The sequence below is a fragment of the Furipterus horrens genome, unplaced genomic scaffold (genome assembly GCF_987537825.1).
Source record: "Furipterus horrens unplaced genomic scaffold, mFurHor1.1.pri manual_scaffold_6, whole genome shotgun sequence".
In the NCBI taxonomy this organism is placed as follows: domain Eukaryota; kingdom Metazoa; phylum Chordata; class Mammalia; order Chiroptera; family Furipteridae; genus Furipterus; species Furipterus horrens.
Window position 1 is genome coordinate 148,515,359 of NW_028327176.1, and position 20,916 is coordinate 148,536,274.

General features: G+C 43.8%; 1 protein-coding gene across 1 annotated transcript in view; it reads left to right on the forward strand.

Moving 5' to 3' along the window:
• SOBP (sine oculis binding protein homolog) overlaps positions 1 to 20,916 on the forward strand; it is a 166,119-nt gene that overhangs the window by 136,548 nt on the left and 8,655 nt on the right. Inside the window, exon 6 of the mRNA XM_090279726.1 lies at positions 9,411 to 11,351. Coding sequence (XP_090135852.1) covers positions 9,411 to 11,348 — 1,938 coding nt within the window. The 3' untranslated portion in view covers positions 11,349 to 11,351. The remainder of the gene's footprint in view (positions 1 to 9,410; positions 11,352 to 20,916) is intronic.

A 20,916-nucleotide genomic window follows, 5' to 3' on the forward strand; every position in this document is an offset into this window, starting at 1 on the left:
GAGAGTCTATCTGCACCGCCGAGAATGGCTGTGCAGTCCGACTCGGGAGTGACAATCCCTGCCACACTTGTTACAGGTGAAGGCAGATGGCCGTTGTTGCTGCTGTTGACGCTGCTTCCGCCTCGATCTTTTCTGGACCGCTTCCTCGTTGCGCGCAGCCTCTGCACGTGACGTACCTTGCCTGACCGCGAGCCTCCAGGCTAGGCGGTCGTCTGCTTGAACTTCCCATGTGTTGAGAAGCTATCAATAAGAGCCAGGAGGAAATGAAGAATACGATCTCTGAATTGAAGAACACAGTAGAAGGAATTAAAAACAGGCTAGAGGAAGCAGAAGATCGGATCAGCGAGCTGGAGGACAATGTAGACAAAAACTCACAGACAGTGCAACGAAACGAAAAAAGACTGAACAAGACTGAAGAGGCTCTAAGACAGCTGCAGGACAACATGAAACGTAATAATATCTGTATCATAGGAATTCCAGAAGGAGAAGAAGAGGAGCAAGGAATAGAAAACCTCTTGGAAAAACTAATGACAGAAAACTTCCCTAACATGAAGAGAGAATCATGCAAGTCCAGGAAGCACAGAGGGTCCCAATGAAGATGAACCCCAACAGGCCCACTTCAAGACACATCATAATTAAAATGCCAACATTCAAAGACAAAGAGAGAATCCTAAAAGCAGCAAGAGAAACAACTAATAACATACAAGGGAGCTCCAATAAGGCTATCATCAGATTTCTCAGCAGAAACACTACAAGCCAGAAGGGAATGGCAAAATATATTCCAAGTAATGAAAAACAAAGGCCTACAACCAAGAATACTCTACCCAGCAAGGCTTTCATTCAAAATGGAAGGTGAAATAAGGAGTTTCCAAGACAAAAGAAGGCTAAAAGAATACATCTCCACCAAACCAGCATTGCAAGAGATGCTAAAGGGTCTGCTTTAAGAAGATGAAGAAACAGAGAGAGACAGAGAGGAACACGAGTTGTCGGCAGCCGTCCGTCTCGAGAGACGATGGTGTAGCTTCTTAAGAGTCTATCTGCACTGCTGAGAATGGCTGTGCAGTCTGACTCGAGAGTGACACGGTATCTGTCTCCTCCCGTGTTGAATCGACATCTTACGATGACGCTGGAGTGTCCTCTCCAGTGAAGCTGAAGCTACAGAGCCTGGGCAGGGTGATATGGAGGGTCTGCTGTTGCCCATGCAGCAGACCCCCCCCTCTCTTCGCAGCTGAAGGGTCCAAGGGAAAGACGGAGTCAATACAGCTTGGCTTCAGGTGCGCCGCAGGAGTTGCCGGTGTTGACTGCAACGTCAAACCGCCTTAGGGACTCCGGCTCCGGATTTTCTGTCGGGGTTTACTCCCTTAGCCTTTCCCCTGAAGAGGTATGCCGCAAGGCAGCGGAGGTTTTTTGGAGTCAGAGTTTTCCTTCTCTGATGTGCCCTGACTGGAAGATCGAACCAGCGACACTTAGCTCGCAGGCCGACGCTCAATCCACTGAGCCAAACCAGCCAGGGCTTGGAACACGAGTACAAAGGGGGAAAATGACAATGAATAAGTACTGAAAGAACGAAGGAACTTCTACCATTTGCAACAACATGATTGGAACTAGAGAGAATTATGCTTAGCGAAATAAGCCAGGCAACAAAAGAAAATTACCTTATGCTATCACCTGTTACAGGAAACTAATGAACAACACAAACAAATGAGCAAAATTGAACCAGAGGGCATAAGCCTACGATCTCATTACCTGAGTGATTGTCTGTACGTATAGGCCTCACTTAATCCTGTCTGCATTGCTGCCTCCTGAGACTCAATGGTTTGGCTGAACTAAGTGGCTGGGTTGGTGAAGAACGGGGTGGTCTGTGGGCTTCACTTCAAAACTGGTTTCTCTTTTCTATCCTAATGGCTTGGACAGAAAGAGCCCAGAGGCCTGAGATGGGGGAAACCTAAAATATTTCCCTCAACCCAAACTAAGTATAATGGGCAAAAGGGGTTTGGACAGGTGAGATGTACCTGGCATACCTTCCTCCAAAGAAGCCCTTCTTTTCCCTAATGTGGGACATTGAAAAATTAATACCTGTCTTTTGTCATCTAGTGGTTACGGATTGAATGATGTCCTTTAACCCTGTTGCCCCCAGAATACAACATAGATGCCAGCCTGTTAAACCAAGCATGCCGTTGTCCAGAGACAGCCAACCAACCTGGAGTCTGCACGATCCTTCCTCTTGTGGGAAGGCCACCCTCTCCTCCACACCCCCACTCTTATTTGGGATTTCTTGACCCAAGGGTAGGTAGGACGACGACCATGTCCAGCTTGAAGCAGCTAGAGGAGCTCGAGACCTTCGTCCATTGTCCTTTATAAGATTGTAAAGGGTCTTAAGTCTGAGAGGGAGGGATTGTTATTTTTTATTGTTAAAATATTTAATTAATTAATTATTTTTAAAAGAAAAGAAGAATAATATATGAAAGGGTGAGGCAGGAGAGCTTGTATGTACGACCCATGGGCATGGACTTGGGGAGGGGATTGTTGGGGAAGGGGGGTGCTGGGCGGAGGGGAGCAAAGGGGAAAAAATTGGAACTATTGTAACAATATAATCAATAAAATATACTTAAAAAAAAAAAAGAAAGTCGAGTCACAGGGTGTGGCCATCGGAGATGGCTCTCTACTTTTATGTGGCATGTTTTCCATGTCTGCAGTTCCTTGCTGGTTATTTCTTCCTTCTATGTTTCCTGAGCAGCGCTTTCACTATTGATGATTTCACTTTTTACGGCTGAGCACGTGAGACTCAGAGTGATATAAGTACCTGGCCCCACAAGGAGCTGGAGGCTAAACAAGTGGACTAGACCTCTGAGGTTCCTTTCAAGGCTAAATTTTATTGCTCTGAGATGCATCAGGCTATTTCTGTGTTTTCTCGGGGCCAAACATTGGAAAACAAAGAGACTGACAGTTGGCATGAGGTAGACCAGATTTTCCGGTGTTTGAATTTTTCACTTTCCATCTGGGTAACTTGTGTTAGGAAGATGTAAGTTGCCTTTATCCAGCTTAAAGCAGAGAGTTTCATGATAATATGCTAATGTTCTTAGGCAACGTAATAAGTCAGACCAAAGGAAAAAAATCACCGTCTTCTGAATTCTGTGTTTGCTTGTGAGGATGGACCCATGGTCACTGAATATTGGCCCGGATCCCATCTCTGTGGCTGTAGAAACAGAGATGCAGGTCAATAATGAGCCATTTGTCAATGCCTGTTGAGATCCTGAAAACCAAGCCCATCTTGGCTCTACCTTATAGAGTTCAAGGCACATGTGAAAGGGAAGGATCTGCCCTGGTGACCTGGGCCCAGATTTCTGAAATCCAGCTTAAAACTTCCAAGATAAGTAGAACTTGAGTCATGGTATAAAGTTCCTACAGGGAAATTTTCTAATGAGATTTTTAATTCTGACAAAGGGGCTCATTTGCCTCTGCTTAAGTTCCAAGTCCTATTTGAGGAGAGAGAAGAGTGGAGAGAAAAGGAGAGGGAGGCTCTCAAACTACAAAGCAACATGAAAAAACAAATAAAACCCTTAAATAAAAAGAACTATGTATCAAACATCATCATGTTGGAATCTAAGCCTGCAGAAAGCTTATTTTGAAGATGAACTTTTCCATGAATTTGCATTTTAAAAAAGATTTTGTTTATTTTTAGAGTGGGGGAAGGGATGGAGAAAGAGAGAAACATCAATCCATTGCCTGTTGTACATGCCCTGACTGGGGACCGAACGCAAAACCCAGGCACTGGAATTGAACCGGACCTTCCATTTTGTGGGAGGACGCCCAACCAACTGAGCCATATCAGCCAGGGCTAAATTTGCTTTAAAAAAAAAAAACAACAAAAATGAAAAAAAAACAATAGCCATTGCTGGTTCTAAATCCTTCTCCTGGTTTCTGCATGGCTTTTGTACATCTTTTTCCCTCGTACACTATCTAATTTAATTTTGCAAGGAAACTTGGAATGTTGGGCTTCGTCCCCCTCATCAGGTTTTGATGCCCGCCTCCCATGGCGGCTTATCCTCAGAGGCCTTCTGCCATTCAGGCCTTGGGTTATTCTGTCTTAAAAGCATGTGATAGATACAGTGGCTCCAGCCCTGCCTTTGGAAGATAGTTCTGCCATGTAATGAGTCAAGCAGATCGTTCATCAGCTCTGTTTTTTAATAAAACATGAATAGCACAGTTTATGGCTTTCCCTATTCAAACAGCAGTTGAGCCTAAGAGGAATTATTCATTTTAATGGTTCTAACACTCATTTCCAAGCAGCCGTGCTGCTTTATCAGCTTTGGCCTGAATTAGAGATTGACTGGCCTTGGAAAAGAAGACGGCTCAGCAGGAGTTAAATGGAGCCTTCTCAGAATGGTGGGCAGCTGGACATGGTTCCTTGTGCTGCAGACGGCCCCTGCTACCTCTGGGACAGTCTCCTACGAAGCGGGGCGGGGGTGGGGAAAGGCTAGTGTCTGTGAGGCGCAGCATGCATTTGCCCAGAAAGAAGCATGCTCCATTCTATCTCAAAACCATGCAGGCTCATAGGAAAGCTGTGGGCAAAAATTTTCCTTTTTCTCCTCACACAGCCATAGAAACATCCTTCCATTAAGTTAAAATGAACAAACATATGGGATGTTCCTGGGACATCAGGAACCATGAAGGAAACAGGCTAGGGACTGAAAAAACACACTATACAACAAACTTAATGATATGCCTGACACACAAGCATTACTTGTTACTACTATTAGCTCTATCCATGGATGGAGAAAACTGAAGCTGAGCTTTTCATAAGATTTCACTGCTAGTAAATAATGGAGCCCAGACCCAAACCCACATCTTCTGATTCCAGATCCCACGTGATTTATATAGCATCCTTTGCCACCCAAGTGTCCTGATGGAGGCAGTGACTAAACTCAAAGGGATAGTTTAATGGTGGGACCATGGGCCTCCAAGGTCAGACTGGAAGCAAGTGTTTGGGTGGAGTCAGTCTTAGGCCCTCAACTCATGCTGTAAGGTGACTATCTACAGGTAGGGCAGACCTCAAACCCTTCAAAATACTCATCACCCCCACCCATGTCTCTTCATCCTCCTTTGCTTCACCCTTAGGTGAGCTCATGATTTTTTGAGCTGGCCTGGAGTGCAAGATCAACAGGCCAAGATCTAAGGAACCAGCATCTTATTACAAGTTGCAATTTTGCTTAAGGAGCTGTGGATTCTGAGCTGTTACCTGGGTCTTATATTTGTGGAAAGTCAAAAGCACATGAAGGTTTTGTTTTGTTTTACAAATTGTTGAATATCTTTTTACTGTTCCATTGCTGAATATGTCTTTGCCTAGATAAGAAAAATTTCAGCAAAAAGCTTCCTTAATTAAATGTTGCCTGATGCCAGATTACCATTCAGAAGGCAGCGGTGGGTTCCATGAAAGAATGAACTTCACTCCACAACCAACAACTGATTAATGTGCTAATTAGGTACCCTGTCCTCCTCCCCCAGTCACCTAAATCTTCTCTTTAAGCCCAGCAGAATGTATATTTTGTGCCCATGTGGGTAACCTCATGGCATACTTTGGCATTGACTTCGGACGTTTATATAAAAATAAAGGCTCAGTTGCCAACATGAATAGCTTTTTTTCTTTCCAGAGGAAATACAAGATGGAAAGAGTTATAGGAACCAGAGGTCCTGCCTTTCAGTTTTCTTATATCAAGAGCAAGTGATATTTCTGCTGAGGCAGTGTCTCTGGAGCAGTTTAGCGGTGTAGGTTGCCACACATTTATTTCACAGGAAAGGAGTGAATCCATCAGGCCACTGAGCTTATAAGTACTACCCTGGCAGCCAGCCACCAAAATATAAATAGTCTAAATGGACTAAAGGAAATGTTCATTCTGTTGTTTGGAATTGGACACATCCCAGGAAGGTGAATTTAATCTTTTGGAGGACTGCTGTTGTTACGGGGTTGAATGGAATACGCATTTGTTTATCTTGGTGATCTTTTTGTCGTCCTGGTGATACATTATGTATTTGTGATACGAAGCATTTTAGCTGTCTTGCTCGGTGGCGTTGCAAGAGCTGATTGTTCAGTCCCCAGATTGCCATCGTTAAACAGCTTCAGCCTCAGCTCTGTCCAATCTGGGACCTGTTAGGGAGAGAAGTGGAACCAAAGGGGCCAGATTCCAACAGAAACAAAGCCGGGGTGGAATGAGGGGGAAATCATCCCTGTGCCCAGTGAATTGAGCTCTGCACTTCCTAATCGCTATCTCTTAAAATATCTGAAAGAATTTTGGTACTTCTTGGCATAATGAGAAAAAATAATGCTTCACAAAGTTGGGGTTTTTTTTTAAAGCCATCTGTGAAAAAACAAGAGAAGGATACCTCATAACACCACAATTCGGAAAACACTAGTTTATGAGACATGTGCTGTGTATTTCATGGATATGCAAATGTTATTTTATTAAAGAGAGAGATCTACAGTATGTATTTTCACCTAACCACCACATCTAAAGTAATCAGCTTAGGCTCTTATGATGAAATCTTTAATTACTAGAAGTGTGTCATTAGTTAGATGTTGAATGAATGATAGTATTGCATTTTACTGCCTCACATGATATAGCCATTTGTGCCATAAATTCATTGACCTCATCTTAAATGATGTGTTCTGTAAGACATACTTGATTCATTATTTCTTAAGTGACAGGTTTTTTTTTTTTTTTTGTCTAATAATTTTTGCTTCCTCAGAAAGATTGCTTTTCTGTATTTTTAGAACAGTGTTCTGAATGGAAATGTAATAAGGCAAAGATACACATACATTCACACTCACATTACCCAAAATGAGATAGTCATAAAATCCCACACTATTACCTAAACACTTTGTGAGGCTGCAGAAAATCAGATAGCTAAGTATTAGGCCTTTGCTGTAACTGCAAAGTTTGATGAAATAGAATTTTGCTCAAACTTTTATGTCTATGATTCTTGTTATGTGGAAATATGCTAGAGACTTCTTCTGATTTGATAATTGGGATAGTTCTGTGAGTGTTCCTTACTTATCAGTGAATTATTGAAAGTGAAGGGAGAACATTTAAGTTATATTTAGATTATCTTCTATGACTCCATTTGAAAATATTTATTTAGCTTGAGGAAACAAAGGAATCCTCTGGAGGCAGATAATTCAATCTGGCAATTTAAAAACCAGTTAAGGATTTCAGAAACCTCTTTCCCCTTATGGTCAAAAAAGAAGATCCAAAAGAAATATGCCTGAAATTTTGGTATATTATTTTAATTAGTTTAATTCATTGTTGATATATTTTAGCTCATGATTGAAAAAGTTATATTTGATCCTTCACTTAAAGCTTATAAATTGATATTTTAGGCTTTCTGGTGGATGCCTAGTATTGAAACAGAATCAGGTGGCTTTATTTCATATTGGAATTTAAATGTCACATCATTATACATTAACTTTATAAAAATTATCAGATCTTAAAAATAATAACTTACATTTGTCAAGATTTCACTGTAGCTTATTTCATCTTTATCTAGATGGTACTTTTGAAGGTTGGATGGATTTTGTGTGTCTTCTCATCAGAAACAATTCTGTACTTATTCATAAAGTGGATATCTCAACTATGATTTTTTTTAAAGTTCCCCTAATTTTGGAGAAAATTTAAATACAGGAGTATATTAGCATTGAAATTATTTTTTTGGCAACAAATTATTGAAAGAATAATTTGATATGAGACCAAACAAAAAACTAATGTGTGCCAGTAAGTATTTTTTATTCATTTTCAGATCATCAAATATATTACCTGCAAATATCACTGGAAAAAAAAAAGTGAGAAGGAAAAGAGTGAATTTACACTTACAGACCCACATCTGCCATGAGTGTGTGCACTGGCAATTACATGCTAGCATGGCACCACTATTTACAACCAAGGAAAGCTGAGAGTTAAATGAGATGAGTAATCAAATGCCCAGCATATGTTGTTTTTGCATTGTTGATGTGACCAATCATTATTAAAATTTATCATCTTTTAATGCTATTAATTTATCATAGTTTAAAAAAACAACATGCACCACAAGAGAACAACAGAGACCCTCCTCAACAAAAACAGGGTTCCATTTAGAGCAATATTGGAACCAGTATTTTAATGAGAGGCTCAAATTCATTGGAGTCACCACTGTACTGCATTTAAGAATTCTGCTGCTACTGTATGAATTGAGTGCTGAGGAAATGATTTTTTTTTAAAATAAGAAAAAATTGTGTGTGTAATGTTCAGTCAAAAAAGTAAGGCACTGAAAAAACTCTTGAAAATTTTGACATCTGTTTATCTGTTTATAGCTATGGCAAGATTACTCATATTAATTCTTGTTTAAAATGCCATATGAGGGAAAGACATTTGTGCAAACAAGAGTCATATTTGAATTGTAGATCATGCCTTCACCATCTGTGAGAGCTGATGGTGTTACAAAATTAATGTGTTAATGAAATCACAATAATTTCTCCAAAGTAATGGGTTCTGAAGCTGAGAATGACTATTTTTTGAACTTTGATGTCTAGTGATTTCCAATTGGGAAAAGCTCTCAGCCTTTAATTAGTTCTGCAGCCCAACTTTAAGATATATTTGGTGATGCCTTTCTTTGGCCAGGAGTAAGTAGATTTGAAGGGGGGAGGGGGAAGCCATAACAACTTTTGGAAAACGTTCTCTGGTGTTTGAAAAGTTGTTAAATAAGACTGCATGCCAAGAAATGTCACCAAAAATTCTGACTACTGAGAGAGAGTGGGCAAACAGCTCAAAAAATAATTCTAGCTTGCCGCAACATCACAGGTTGGGAATAGCTAAAGCTCACACAGACATCATGACTAATTCCAAGTTTCCCCTTGGAAGGCAGACATAATGATGCTCAGTGCTTTGTGTTATTGGTTAACACAGCACACACTTTCCAACTGCATTATCAAACACAGTCAATAATGTAAAGTGACTTTGCATGAGGAGAATATTAAGGGGCTATATTTCAAAGCCCACTGAACTTTCTGGAGAATCCTTCTCTTAAGAACTATTTAGATTTGCATTTACAATGAGCCTCTTTGATAAGTGAAAATGTGTGGGCAGGTATATGTATTCCTTTTGGACAGATCCATCTTAAAGGAGACAACACAATTTCTTTTTTTTAAAATAGGGGATAGTGATAATCGCTGTTCTGAAGAGTTAATGTTAATAAAGCAATTCTGGCTTCTAAGGAAAAATCAGTTTACAAACATTTAAGAGTTTTACCTTTTAGAAGGAAACACTTCAGCCTGTTTGAAAAATGGTGATAAAGTTTGAAAGAACCTTTACATGAAACATGAAATGCCATCTCCCGAAGGGAATTGCTTATCTTACTCATTTCCTTTTATTACTGTCTTGTAGGTATGCGACTGGTGTAAGCACATACGACACACAAAAGAATATCTGGACTTTGGGGATGGGGAAAGGCGGCTTCAGTTCTGCAGCGCAAAATGTCTCAATCAATACAAAATGGACATTTTCTACAAAGAGACACAGGCCAATCTTCCAGCTGGGCTGTGTGGCACATTACACCCTCCCATGGAAAATAAAGCAGAAGGCACCGGGGTGCAGCTGCTCACTCCAGACTCTTGGAATATTCCTCTAACAGATGCTCGGAGGAAGGCCCCCTCCCCAGGGGCTGCAGCTGGCCAAGGCCAGGGCCCTGGCCCATCGGCGTCCACCACCGTCTCTCCATCTGACACTGCCAACTGCTCCGTCACTAAGATCCCCACGCCAGTGCCCAAGCCCATGCCCATCAGCGAGACTGCAAACATCCCTCCTGTCTCTGTCCAGCCACCTGCTAGCATCGGGCCTCCCCTCGGTGTCCCTCCCCGCAGCCCTCCCATGGTGATGACCAACCGTGGCCCGGTGCCGCTGCCCATCTTCATGGAACAACAGATCATGCAGCAGATCCGCCCGCCCTTCATCCGCGGCCCGCCGCACCACGCCTCCAACCCCAACAGCCCACTGTCCAACCCCATGCTCCCTGGTATAGGCCCCCCGCCCGGCGGCCCCAGGAACCTGGGCCCCACTTCCAGTCCCATGCACCGGCCCATGCTATCACCCCACATCCACCCCCCCAGCACCCCTACCATGCCCGGGAACCCCCCGGGCCTGCTGCCCCCGCCACCCCCGGGCGCGCCCTTGCCAAGTCTCCCCTTCCCGCCAGTGAGCATGATGCCAAATGGCCCGATGCCTGTGCCCCAGATGATGAATTTTGGGCTGCCGTCGCTTGCCCCGCTGGTGCCGCCCCCCACCTTGCTCGTGCCATACCCCGTGATCGTGCCCCTGCCCGTGCCCATCCCCATCCCTATCCCCATCCCCCACGTCAATGATTCCAAGCCCCCCAACGGGTTTTCCAGCAACGGGGAGAACTTCATTCCGAGCGCCCCTGGCGACTCCTCCGCGGCAGGAGGCAAGCCCGGCGGACACTCCTTGTCCCCCCGGGACTCCAAGCAGGGCTCGTCCAAGTCCGCGGATTCGCCGCCGGGCTGCTCTGGCCAGGCCCTGAGCCTGGCACCCATGCCCGCGGAGCACGGCCGGGGCGAGGTGGTGGACCTGACGCGGCGCGCCGGCAGCCCCCCGGGCGCAGGCGGCCAGCTCGGCTTCCCTGGCGTGCTGCAGGGCCCGCAGGACGGCGTCATTGACCTTACCGTGGGCCACCGGGCCCGCCTGCACAATGTGATCCACCGCGCGCTGCACGCGCACGTCAAGTCTGAGCGCGAGCCGGGCGCGGCGGAGCGCAGGACCTGCGGCGGGTGCCGGGACGGCCACTGCAGTCCTCCTGCCGCCGGCGACCCGGGCCCGGGCGCCCCTGCGGGCCCCGAGGCCGCGGCGGCCTGCAACGTCATCGTGAACGGCACGCGCGGTGCCGCGGTCGAGGGCGCCAAGAGTGCGGAGCCACCGCCCGAGCAGCCCCCGCCGCCGCCTGCGCACCCCAAGAAGCTGCTGTCGCCGGAAGAGCCCGCAGTGAGCGAGCTGGAGTCGGTCAAGGAGAACAACTGTGCTTCCAACTGCCACCTGGACGGGGAGGCGGCCAAAAAGCTGATTGGGGAGGAGGCCCTGGCGGGGGGCGACAAATCAGACCCGAACCTTAATAACCCCGCGGACGAGGACCACGCGTACGCTCTGCGGATGCTGCCCAAGACGGGCTGCGTGATCCAGCCTGTGCCAAAACCCGCGGAGAAGACTGCCCTGGCGCCCTGCATCATCTCCTCGCCCATGCTCAGCGCGGGGCCCGAGGACCTGGAGCCTCCGCTCAAAAGGAGGTGTCTCCGAATTAGAAATCAGAATAAGTAAAAGGTTTGTATGTCCGCCCAGGCAATGCTCCACACAAGCCAGTGCAATTCTTAGTTTTTTGTTTGTCTGTTTTTTACAAGGTAGAGGTGAGAGAGGGTTGAATTGATGAATCAAGATTTAATCTTACATGTTTTACAGTACACTTGTGTGATTACTATCGTCATTTTGATGGAACATAATTCCCATTTTACAGCTGATGAAAGTGAGTCACAGCATGTAAGTGCCATGCCCAAGGTAACCTTAACGCTGAAGCCCAGTTTGAACCTAACTTGAAACGCTGTCTCCTTAAATATACTTTTATTATTAGGCTCATGTCTGTAATTCACCTTCTTGAAAAAGAGGAAGATGTGTGGAGGAAGGAGAGATTTCTTAAGGCTGGTATAAATGTTCAGTCCTGAGGTTTACAGGGCTGTGGTAAGAGGTAAGCTGGGCAGCTTCCTGGAGCTGGTATACTGATGGGCAGAATGTCCCCTCATCAAATTTTCTCAATAACTGTGGGATTCCATTTGCAAGATGAAAATAAAAACTATCCTTCTTACATGCTTATGCCAACTGAACCCAAGTCACTAAGCCCCCTTTGCCTGGCAGAGTGTTGGAGCAGTGGCTTATAGCCCCTGTTTAAGGGATCTCTTCTTTCACTTGGCACCAACCAGCATCCCCCAGGGCATGCTTCAAGCATCACTGACCAGCTTTGCTTTCTCCTAATTTGGGGGCTCAGCAGTTAAACTGGTGGGTTGCTCAACTCTGCAGACAGTGAGGGGCTTTGACAGAGAAAAGTGCACATTGCTGAAGTGGGTGAGAGTGCATGCCTCTGACTTCAGCAGAGGAATCCTGCCCAATGCCAAGTGCACCACTGATAGTGAGTCCAGGATTTCAGTAAGGGGAAGGGGAACTCATATGTGTGGCATGTCCCTGATAGCCAGATGTGGCCTCCTTAGATCCTCCCACCAACCCTGGTGGAATTGGCATCATCTGCCTCTTACCAAGGAGGAAGATGAGGCTTGGAGATGTCCAAATCAGAGCTGGTGAGTGGGGGAGTCAGTATTCACCTTAGGTCTGCCCAACCCAGAGCCCGGAGCTCTCCCCACTGTCTTTCCAAGAGGGCAGCAAACAGGCTGACATTCAGTTGACCTTTATTACCTGCTTATGGAGAGAAAAGAAAGAGAAAGGAACATTCATTGAGTACCGAATTTGTGCATAGCTCCCAGGAGCTGGGGAGATAGAAAAGTGAATATGATGCAGCACCTGCCCTTGAGGCATGTGCAGTCAGTCGAGTGAGGATGTAAACTCAGGGTGGAGGAGACCTGGGTAGGGGGAAGCAGAGTGCACAGGAAGAGCAGTCGCTCACATTTGTATATACAGGCCATCAGTTAAGCGTTTTTCAGTAGTATTTATTTAGATCTGATCCATATGACAATTATTGCCTTCATTTTACTGATGAAGAAACTGAGACAGACATTTTAAAACTTGCCCAAGATCATCAAGTTAGTAAGCAGATTCAAGATTCAAACCCATCCTGTCTGAGTTCAGAGCTACATTTTCTTTAAACCACTGTATGAGAATAGACTAATTGGTCCCCTTATTATAGTGCTTGATAAAATTCTTTTATCCACCTCAGTGTCTTAGGGGAAAGTTCCTAGAGAAAAACCAAGCCTACATACCATCTTCTCTAAGTGTTTAGATAGGGTTCAATTCTTTTTTTTTATTGACAGTGTCCAATTCTTGTTTTTACAACAACAACAAACCTAGAATAAACAACCCATTACTCCACAGTGGGAAATATAGGTGTGGTCCAGAACACTTGATGTAGTGTGTCCAGACCATTGTCCCTAAGTTCAGCGTATTGACATGGGCACCTATGTAACTTATAGCCAGAGTTTGCCTGGGAAGCACAGAGCCAGAGCTTGGGGGCTTGCTGGGTGATGCAAGAAGGGATTCTCAGCCAGCACAGTTTGAGGTTTCCTTTTCCATTGATGGCTTTGCCAGTAGAAGGAGAATACTAAAAATAAGTTAACTTCTTCTTGATTTTACATCTACAAATTCTTCTGTCTGAAGACAGATCACCTCAGCCTTCTCAGAGTCATCTGAATTGAAAATGTCCCTGATTTCTCCACCAAAGTAATTTCATCTGATTGAGAAAGCCGTGAGTAATGGGAAGATATGGGACAAAAAAAAAAAAAAAAAAAAAAAAAGATGGCCTTCAGAAAGCCAGAAAGCATTGGGAACTGTAATTTTAAACACATTCTAATATCACTCATTGAAATGACATAAAAGGAAGAATGGGAAGGTGAAAGATTTTACTACCATTACGGGGGTGAGAAGTGACGAGGTCAAGAATAATGCTACCGGTCCATAAGTAGCATGGGACCCAAAGAACATAAAAGCATAAAATATATTATGGCTATTTGGATGATATATGTTTCTGAATAAAGAATTAGGTGAGGGTCTTGTGTGTGGACCAGAGTCATTACTGAAAACATTAGCCAGGCTTTAGCCAATTTCAGAAGAAGTAAGATGAAATTGCCCATAGTCCCTTGAGATTAGAGAGGGTTTATTTTTATTTTTGTTTTTTTATGGTGGGTCCCTCCAAGAAATTACAGCTTTTCTCTAAAGTCAGAGACACTGAGGCTTTGCCAGCTACAGCGGGGTGACAAGGAAAGTGATATAAGATGGGGGAAGAACTGCCTCTCCTGCAGTAAATCACACTGTCTCTTTCCCTCTGTAGTTCCACATCACCTCGCAGCACAGTCTCAGCCTGCGGTAATTCACTTACGTCCTAGGACCCTTCCTGATTCTCTGTGCACACGTGGTGGTTTTTCTTCTATGCCTTCAGAAACCCAGCCCATTCGTGTGGTTGTGGAAATTGGGAATGCGTGTGTTAAAGGACTGCATGCCTTTTGTGCCCCGACAGTGAGCACTGTTTGGTGATGAGTTAAAGCCAAAATGGAAAGCACTAGAAACCACATACACACCTGGGCTGAGTTTGGTGGGTGAGGTGCAGGTGAGTGATATTTCCATCTGCTTGTTGGTGACTCATATTATTTCTCAGAGCAAAGTCTGTCAGAAACTTCAATTAGGGTTCTTCATTTTTTTCATTATGCTGGCACTTTCATACTGTATTGCTTTTTTTTTTTTTTAAATAGATTTCATCTTGAAATCAATAATACATGTAACTACAATTGTCTTCAAAGAAGTAATCATATTTGCTAGTTCTAGTCAATTTATAGTATTTTCTTCCATTTTGAAGTTTTTCTGGTCCTGGTTATCTGACTTTATGCATTCTTGTTTGTTGACACAATGACAAATTATCTTAATAGGCAGATATTTTCTAGAATCAGAACTATTTAAGTTTAGTTGAAGATTCTAAAAGGTTGTAAACTTCTTTAATCATCAACTTTTAAGACTCCAAATACCAGTTCTGCAGCTTCTGTAAGCTAAGGGGAAAAATCCCCCCAAATAATAAGGAAAACAATGTATAAACATTTCCCAAACTATTCTGTCCACAAAGAATTCCATTTATAAATGGAATACACCCTTCTCTGTCTTTGCATTGGAGCTTGGGGATAACTGTTTGTATTTGCACATTTTCTGAATTTCTAGAGTTTACACTTGTTTATGGTACATTGGGGAGTTCAGAGTAACCATTTGCAAATGTTTGAAAATATTCAAAGAAAATAGCCCCCCTCCTCGATTTTCCAGGGAAATGACATATTCGCTTTAAGTAAAATAATCAATGGAAAAAATGTGTACTGTGAGTAACCCTTTCACCCTCACTTTTTCCATTCCTGAGAGGCAACAAGTTTATACAACTTCCCACTTTAGTGGCTCCCAGTTTTCCTAGGTGTTCTTAAAACCAGAAAGAAAATGAGAGATTCTTTGCTCAGCCCCAGTTTCCAAGATGCTCCCCCGGCCTCAGCAGCAGGGCTTCCTCCCACTTTGGCTTTCTCCAGGAAAGCTTGAGGAGGCAGCTGTAGTGTTGGCTTCTTGGAGTTTAGAGTTTAATATTTAGTCTGGTCATGGAGCCACAATCCCAGAAAAGGCTACTTCAAGAAGGGGGCAGGGGGCTTGCCTCATTAGGAAGCCAGAAGGGTGGAAATCACATGTGATTTGTGCCAGTATAGTTTCTCTGGCTGAGAAGTTAGAAAGAGGAGTAGATAGGCTTCCTGGGAAGTCAGGTCCATACATTTGATATATTACCATGGGTGCCTACTTTTAAAATAAGAAAAAGAAGAAAAACAGTGCAGACAGGAAATCAGTACAAATGGGGTGTGTGAATCCTATGCCGGACTTCAGACTTTTAATATCCCAGTACTTGGTTTTTGGTAGTGTTCATTGCTGCTATAATCCTTGATATTAAGATTTCAGCTGCCTGTCAGGATGCAGGTGGCCATCCAGTTCTAGGTGTAGGTCATTCAAGGAGCCGGTGAGAAACCTCTAGGTCTGCAGCGTGTGTGCGTGTGCATGGAGAGGACCCAGGAGAGTGCTTGCTGTGCTCATTTTAGACTCACAGAGCAGAGGTTTCTGGCATAAACAGTGTCAAGATCTGCTGCTGGGACCGTTTTAAGCCTTATGACAAGGGGATTGAAGGAGAGCTTTCATGTGCCAGCATCTGGCTTTTGGATATTATTCCAATGCGATTATGATGGAGTAGGAAATGACATATGTGACCGGGTATTTATTTCTTTCAGATGTAGCCATACCCCTCCATCTTCAGGGCTGGGACCAAGGTAAGGCAAGAGCAGTGCTTAGTGCACAGACTTTAAAGAGGAACCCACTTTCACAGTCACGCAAGAGCAGCACTAGTCCTGGCCCAGATCCCCAGACCTTCTCCTCCATGAAGCCGCTCCCTGCAGCTGGTCTCCTGGCTCCATGGACTAGTCTATGGATGGCCTTTAGCCGTTCCTTCTAGAATCATGTGGAATTTAAAAATTGTGCAGATTGAGTGATTTTGGCTTCAGAAAAAGTATGCCTCACATCTCTGAAGGATTATCTTATATGACCACCAAACAATATTAGAGTTGGAGTTTCTCTTTACTCTGAGGAAGCTGAGTTAATTGTAAGTTTTCTTTAAAACTTAGAATTTATTTTTAGCAGTTTTTGCTGTGGACCTAATATAGCAGAAGTTATATAATGTGTAGCACTAGTATCCATAAGATTGCCTTAGTAACAAAATCCAAAAGGTTCTAGACCTTTCTTCAAATTACCATGCCCTGTGAGTGGCTGTAGTGGAAGGAGGAAGGGGAAGCAAGGAAAGAAACAGGCCAGATACATCTCCTGCACTTGGACTTTCAAAGTTCCCGTAGTCCCTCAGTGGAAAACCTTCCACTCTGCTCTAGAGGCCAAGGGAGTGGAGTGGCTGGAGTTTGACAAGTGGGCGGCTCAGTAAACACCAGGACATCCATGTGGGCGTGTCTGGGAACGCTGTCCCATTCTTCCATGCTCCCTAGCCTGCTTCTTCACTGGAGAGAGTATGCTTGGAATGGGGAAAGCATTCGACTAGCTATTAACAAGCCATTGCCCAGAAGGGCATTGGAAATAAGCTCCCCGCCTGGTTTCCAATGAATCACTCCCGCGCCAGCCCGAGAGGCTGCCTGGGCATCATGGTTCAATCACTTACACCTACCTTCGTGCAGACAAGCATCGCGGAGAGGCAGAGGTGTTTGAAGACCAAAATACACTACAGCATGGAACACTTACCTCATATAGCGGAACACTTACCTCCACCCCCACCATTGCCTTTGCCAGACTCTCTTGTCAGAGATCGTGCCAAAGGGACGGAGGCTGGCCATTCTCTTTCCTTCACCCTGTCCTGGGCAGATTGTTTTGTATGCTTCAGTTGCCATTTTAAATGCATAACACTCTTTTGTGTAGATGCATGTTAAGGCAGTACATTTTACATGTGTCAACTTTTTTTTAATGCCTCAAAAGCATCAGAGGAACTTACTTCAGAGAAACAAATAAATTAGGTTTAAAAGATAAACAGTGTACCGGCTGGCATCGAGAAGAAGGAGTAACTGCCATCTCAGATGCCAGCTCTAAATACTAACCACACAAAGTTCGCCAGATTTGTGAATTTCCACTGCTGTGGAAAAAGTAGGGTGGGATCAGGATTGAAAATGTGAGGCCATGAACAAGGAGGGGAAACACATTATTTCAAGGGCCATTTAAAAGATTCTAGTGAAAATCACTGGAGCAAATGCAATAACAACAAAAACTTGGAATTAGTCTCTCCTGCTTTAAAATAGCTCCCGAGTGTACTAAACATTCTTACGCTGGAAACCAGTCAAGTTGCCTCTGAGAGCTCTTAACTCTGCACTCCTAGGACTGAGAGGTACGGCCTTAAGCAACAACAGGCTTGTGCAGTTTTTCCGCATTGCCCAAATGCACACCTTGGAAGAGAGAGAAGGGGACACAAGAGCAGAGCTGCCTTTCCACGGATCTGTGGGGTCAGGACTAAGACTAATCAAAGCTGTCCGGTGCTCCCCAGCCTCGCCCCATCCAGATATTTGGCTGCCCCTACTAGCTGTCTCGTCATTTCCCCCTTTGGACCTCTGGTTTCTTGTCCTTTGCTAGCAAGCTGTGTTTTGTGTTGGGTAAAAAGGGAAATAAGAATGTGGCTGATAGCACTTAAAGAACAGAAGGGAAAACATACTTTATGGACTCAATTGATATAAAACACTGACCTAACATCCAAAAACTGCAATTAAAAAGTATATCTTTCCCTCATTTGCATGGCTTACTTCCCCAGGCATGTTTTTGGTATTGAAAATGAATGGTATTCCCATTCAACATGTGTCTCAATTTGTAATGATATCCTCCTCGCAGCTGGCTTAGTTCTCCAAGTGTTTCTAAAATGTTACTGTCTTAAATTTGAGCCAACCTACAATAACAAATTATCTAGAAGCAAAGTGGCTAAGCTGCATTTGGTGAGAGAAGGGGAAACCCTATATTTCATTCTTCAACTCTTGTTTTGGAAATTCAGACTGTAACCTGACCTTCTTCTAAAGAAATCTACACACGCACACTTTAAAAATTGTGCAGATTGGGTGTTGTGGGAGCAAGAACAATCAGGTTTAAGTTGCTCTGCAAAGTTCTGCACACCATCAATAAGCTCTTTTGATATTTTAAACCCATATTTAGAGTAATTTCAAGGTATTTGGAGCACATGTGGTTAAATGTAAAACTTTGTCATTATGATTTGTTAGATGCTTATATTTTAAATATTTATAAGCCATATTTAAGTACTTTATCCAAAAGCGTTCCCCCATCAGAATACTCTAATTGAGTGGTGTCTGAGCATCATTATGTACAGAAGGCACAGGGTGAGGTCACTGCAGCACGCGTGCACATGCTTCCTGCGTTTCTGGTTTTAATTCAAATACCATTTTTAGTCGATTCAGCTCATTTTTAAAGTGTATGAAAAGTTATAAACAGGGTTGGTTGTCTTTAATTAAAAAAAAAAATTTCTCCAGTCCTCCAAAGGCAAAGTGTTCAACTTGAAATTGTATTGAGCCCACTTCTTTTTCTTACCCCAAGAGCAATTCGTAGAACTTTTCATTAGCATGCTGGATCTGAATCCGCGTCCGTGTGAACTTCAGGTGTCATGTTGTTTCTCCCTAACGTCTGAGGGACCATTTGTTGATGGTTAGATTGAATTCTTTACTATTTACCTTGGAAACTAAGACATAGGATACTGTCTTTATCATAGATAGCCTATTTGTGCACTTAATACGAAAAAGAAGAGAGGAAAAATGTTTTTTCCGAACTCAGAATTTATTTAAGCTTAGAAGGTTATAAATTTCAAAGTGACCACAGGCCTCTGGGGCTCACACTCCTTTATGGCTGGCAAAATACAACTTTCTTTTAAGAATGGGACCGGGGTTGGGGGGCAGGGGAGATGACTTTAAAAAGCTCATAAACTTGCTCGGACATCGAATTGCTCTTACCAAACAGAATTTTCATGAGTTAAGTGTAAATGAGTCAGAAATGTATAGATTGAATTTCTTTTAAAATACACATGGGTTTAAAAATTAAGGCCAAAGTGCTTGGCAAAATAAGTTTTGGTTTTTGACAGACCCCAAATGTTTGAAAAAAAATAGTTCTACAATTTGCCAAACCAAAAATACGTCCAGGTCCCTCTATTCCTCTCATTTAATAGGACGCCATCATAAATATGCGACTTAATATCTATTTCCTATTCACCAAGGTTTGAGCAATATGAATCCCAAATACTAATTGAAAACTATGAAAAAATTCTGTAAAAACACGACTTTGCAAATGAAGATGAGGAATCACTGGTTCAGGGTTCTAGTTCTGATTTTAACAGCACCCCTTAACTGTTTGATATCTGATCAACTTGTTCTCTGTCGTGTGTGTGTGTGACCTATGCACAGGAATAAGTTTTTTTTTTAAATCCTATATTTAGAGTTCTTAATTTATACTTAATTCACCTATTACAGTCCACAAAACTAAATAAACTAATTATATCCAAATACAGGGAGGCAGTCCCTTTCACTTATTTAGGGTTCAGAGAGCGTCTGCATTTATCTCCCTAGAGGATGAAACATCTCCATTGCTAACTAACAGTATGAAACACTGGCTTTATGCAGGGTCCGTAAAGCAGGCGATTTGGAATTAGGTTCTAACCCTGGGGAGGGACATGGACTGGCAGGCAGGAGAGAAGGAATAAGGGATGCAGTGGGATGTCAAAAGCCATGGGTGCTGAGAAGAGTGAGACACATTAGGGTTGACTGTCCCCTTCAGGTGGCTGGAGCAAAGGGCTTGGACTGCAGAGGGGGAGCATCAGGAGGCTGCAGGGGAGCAGGCAGGCTGAAGAGCAGGAGGTTGTGGAGTCTGTACTCCTGTGCATGAGGCCACATCACTGTGACCTCGAGCAGAGAAGTGACAGGATGAAGTCTGTGTTTGAGGACAATTACTTCAGCAGCTGTTTGTAGACTGAAAGGAAGCAGGGGAAAGACTGGCATCACTAAAGCTGATCGTTGCATTCTGATGACAGGCTAATTACCAGCGGGTGATTCTAAACATTGTGGCATGTTATCTCTACAGTGTGAGGAGCAGAGGCTGCCACATCTATGTTATAAGTATGCAAAGACATTGTGACGATGCAGTGGGTGGAAGAACTCCCTCCTGTGTGTCCCAAGTAGGACCCAGGAGGCTTCATAGCACACTATGGAAGGAAACCTCACAACCCAAGAGCATTCTAGTGTCCATTCAAGAGGGATGCCAGCTCAGCCCCAATTGCCATAGAAATGGGGACTCAGCCCTCTGACCCACCAGCTGCTCTGAGCAGGGGAGGGATGGCGAGGTGTAGGCTGTGGTATGGCTTACAGAGTCCAGTGTCCACTTGCCTAGCCACCTAGAGGATTTCCCTGCTGATGAACACAGAGACCAGACAGTGGCCACAGTGATGCCCAAAGCTCCGTCCTTGGACTGAAGAGCAGCCATACGGCTTGACTGGCTTGCTCTACCTCACACACCTTTAGAGATTTTCACAGAATCTGAATCAGATCCTCCCTAGGCCTACAGGTCCTTTAAAAGGGAATTTGGT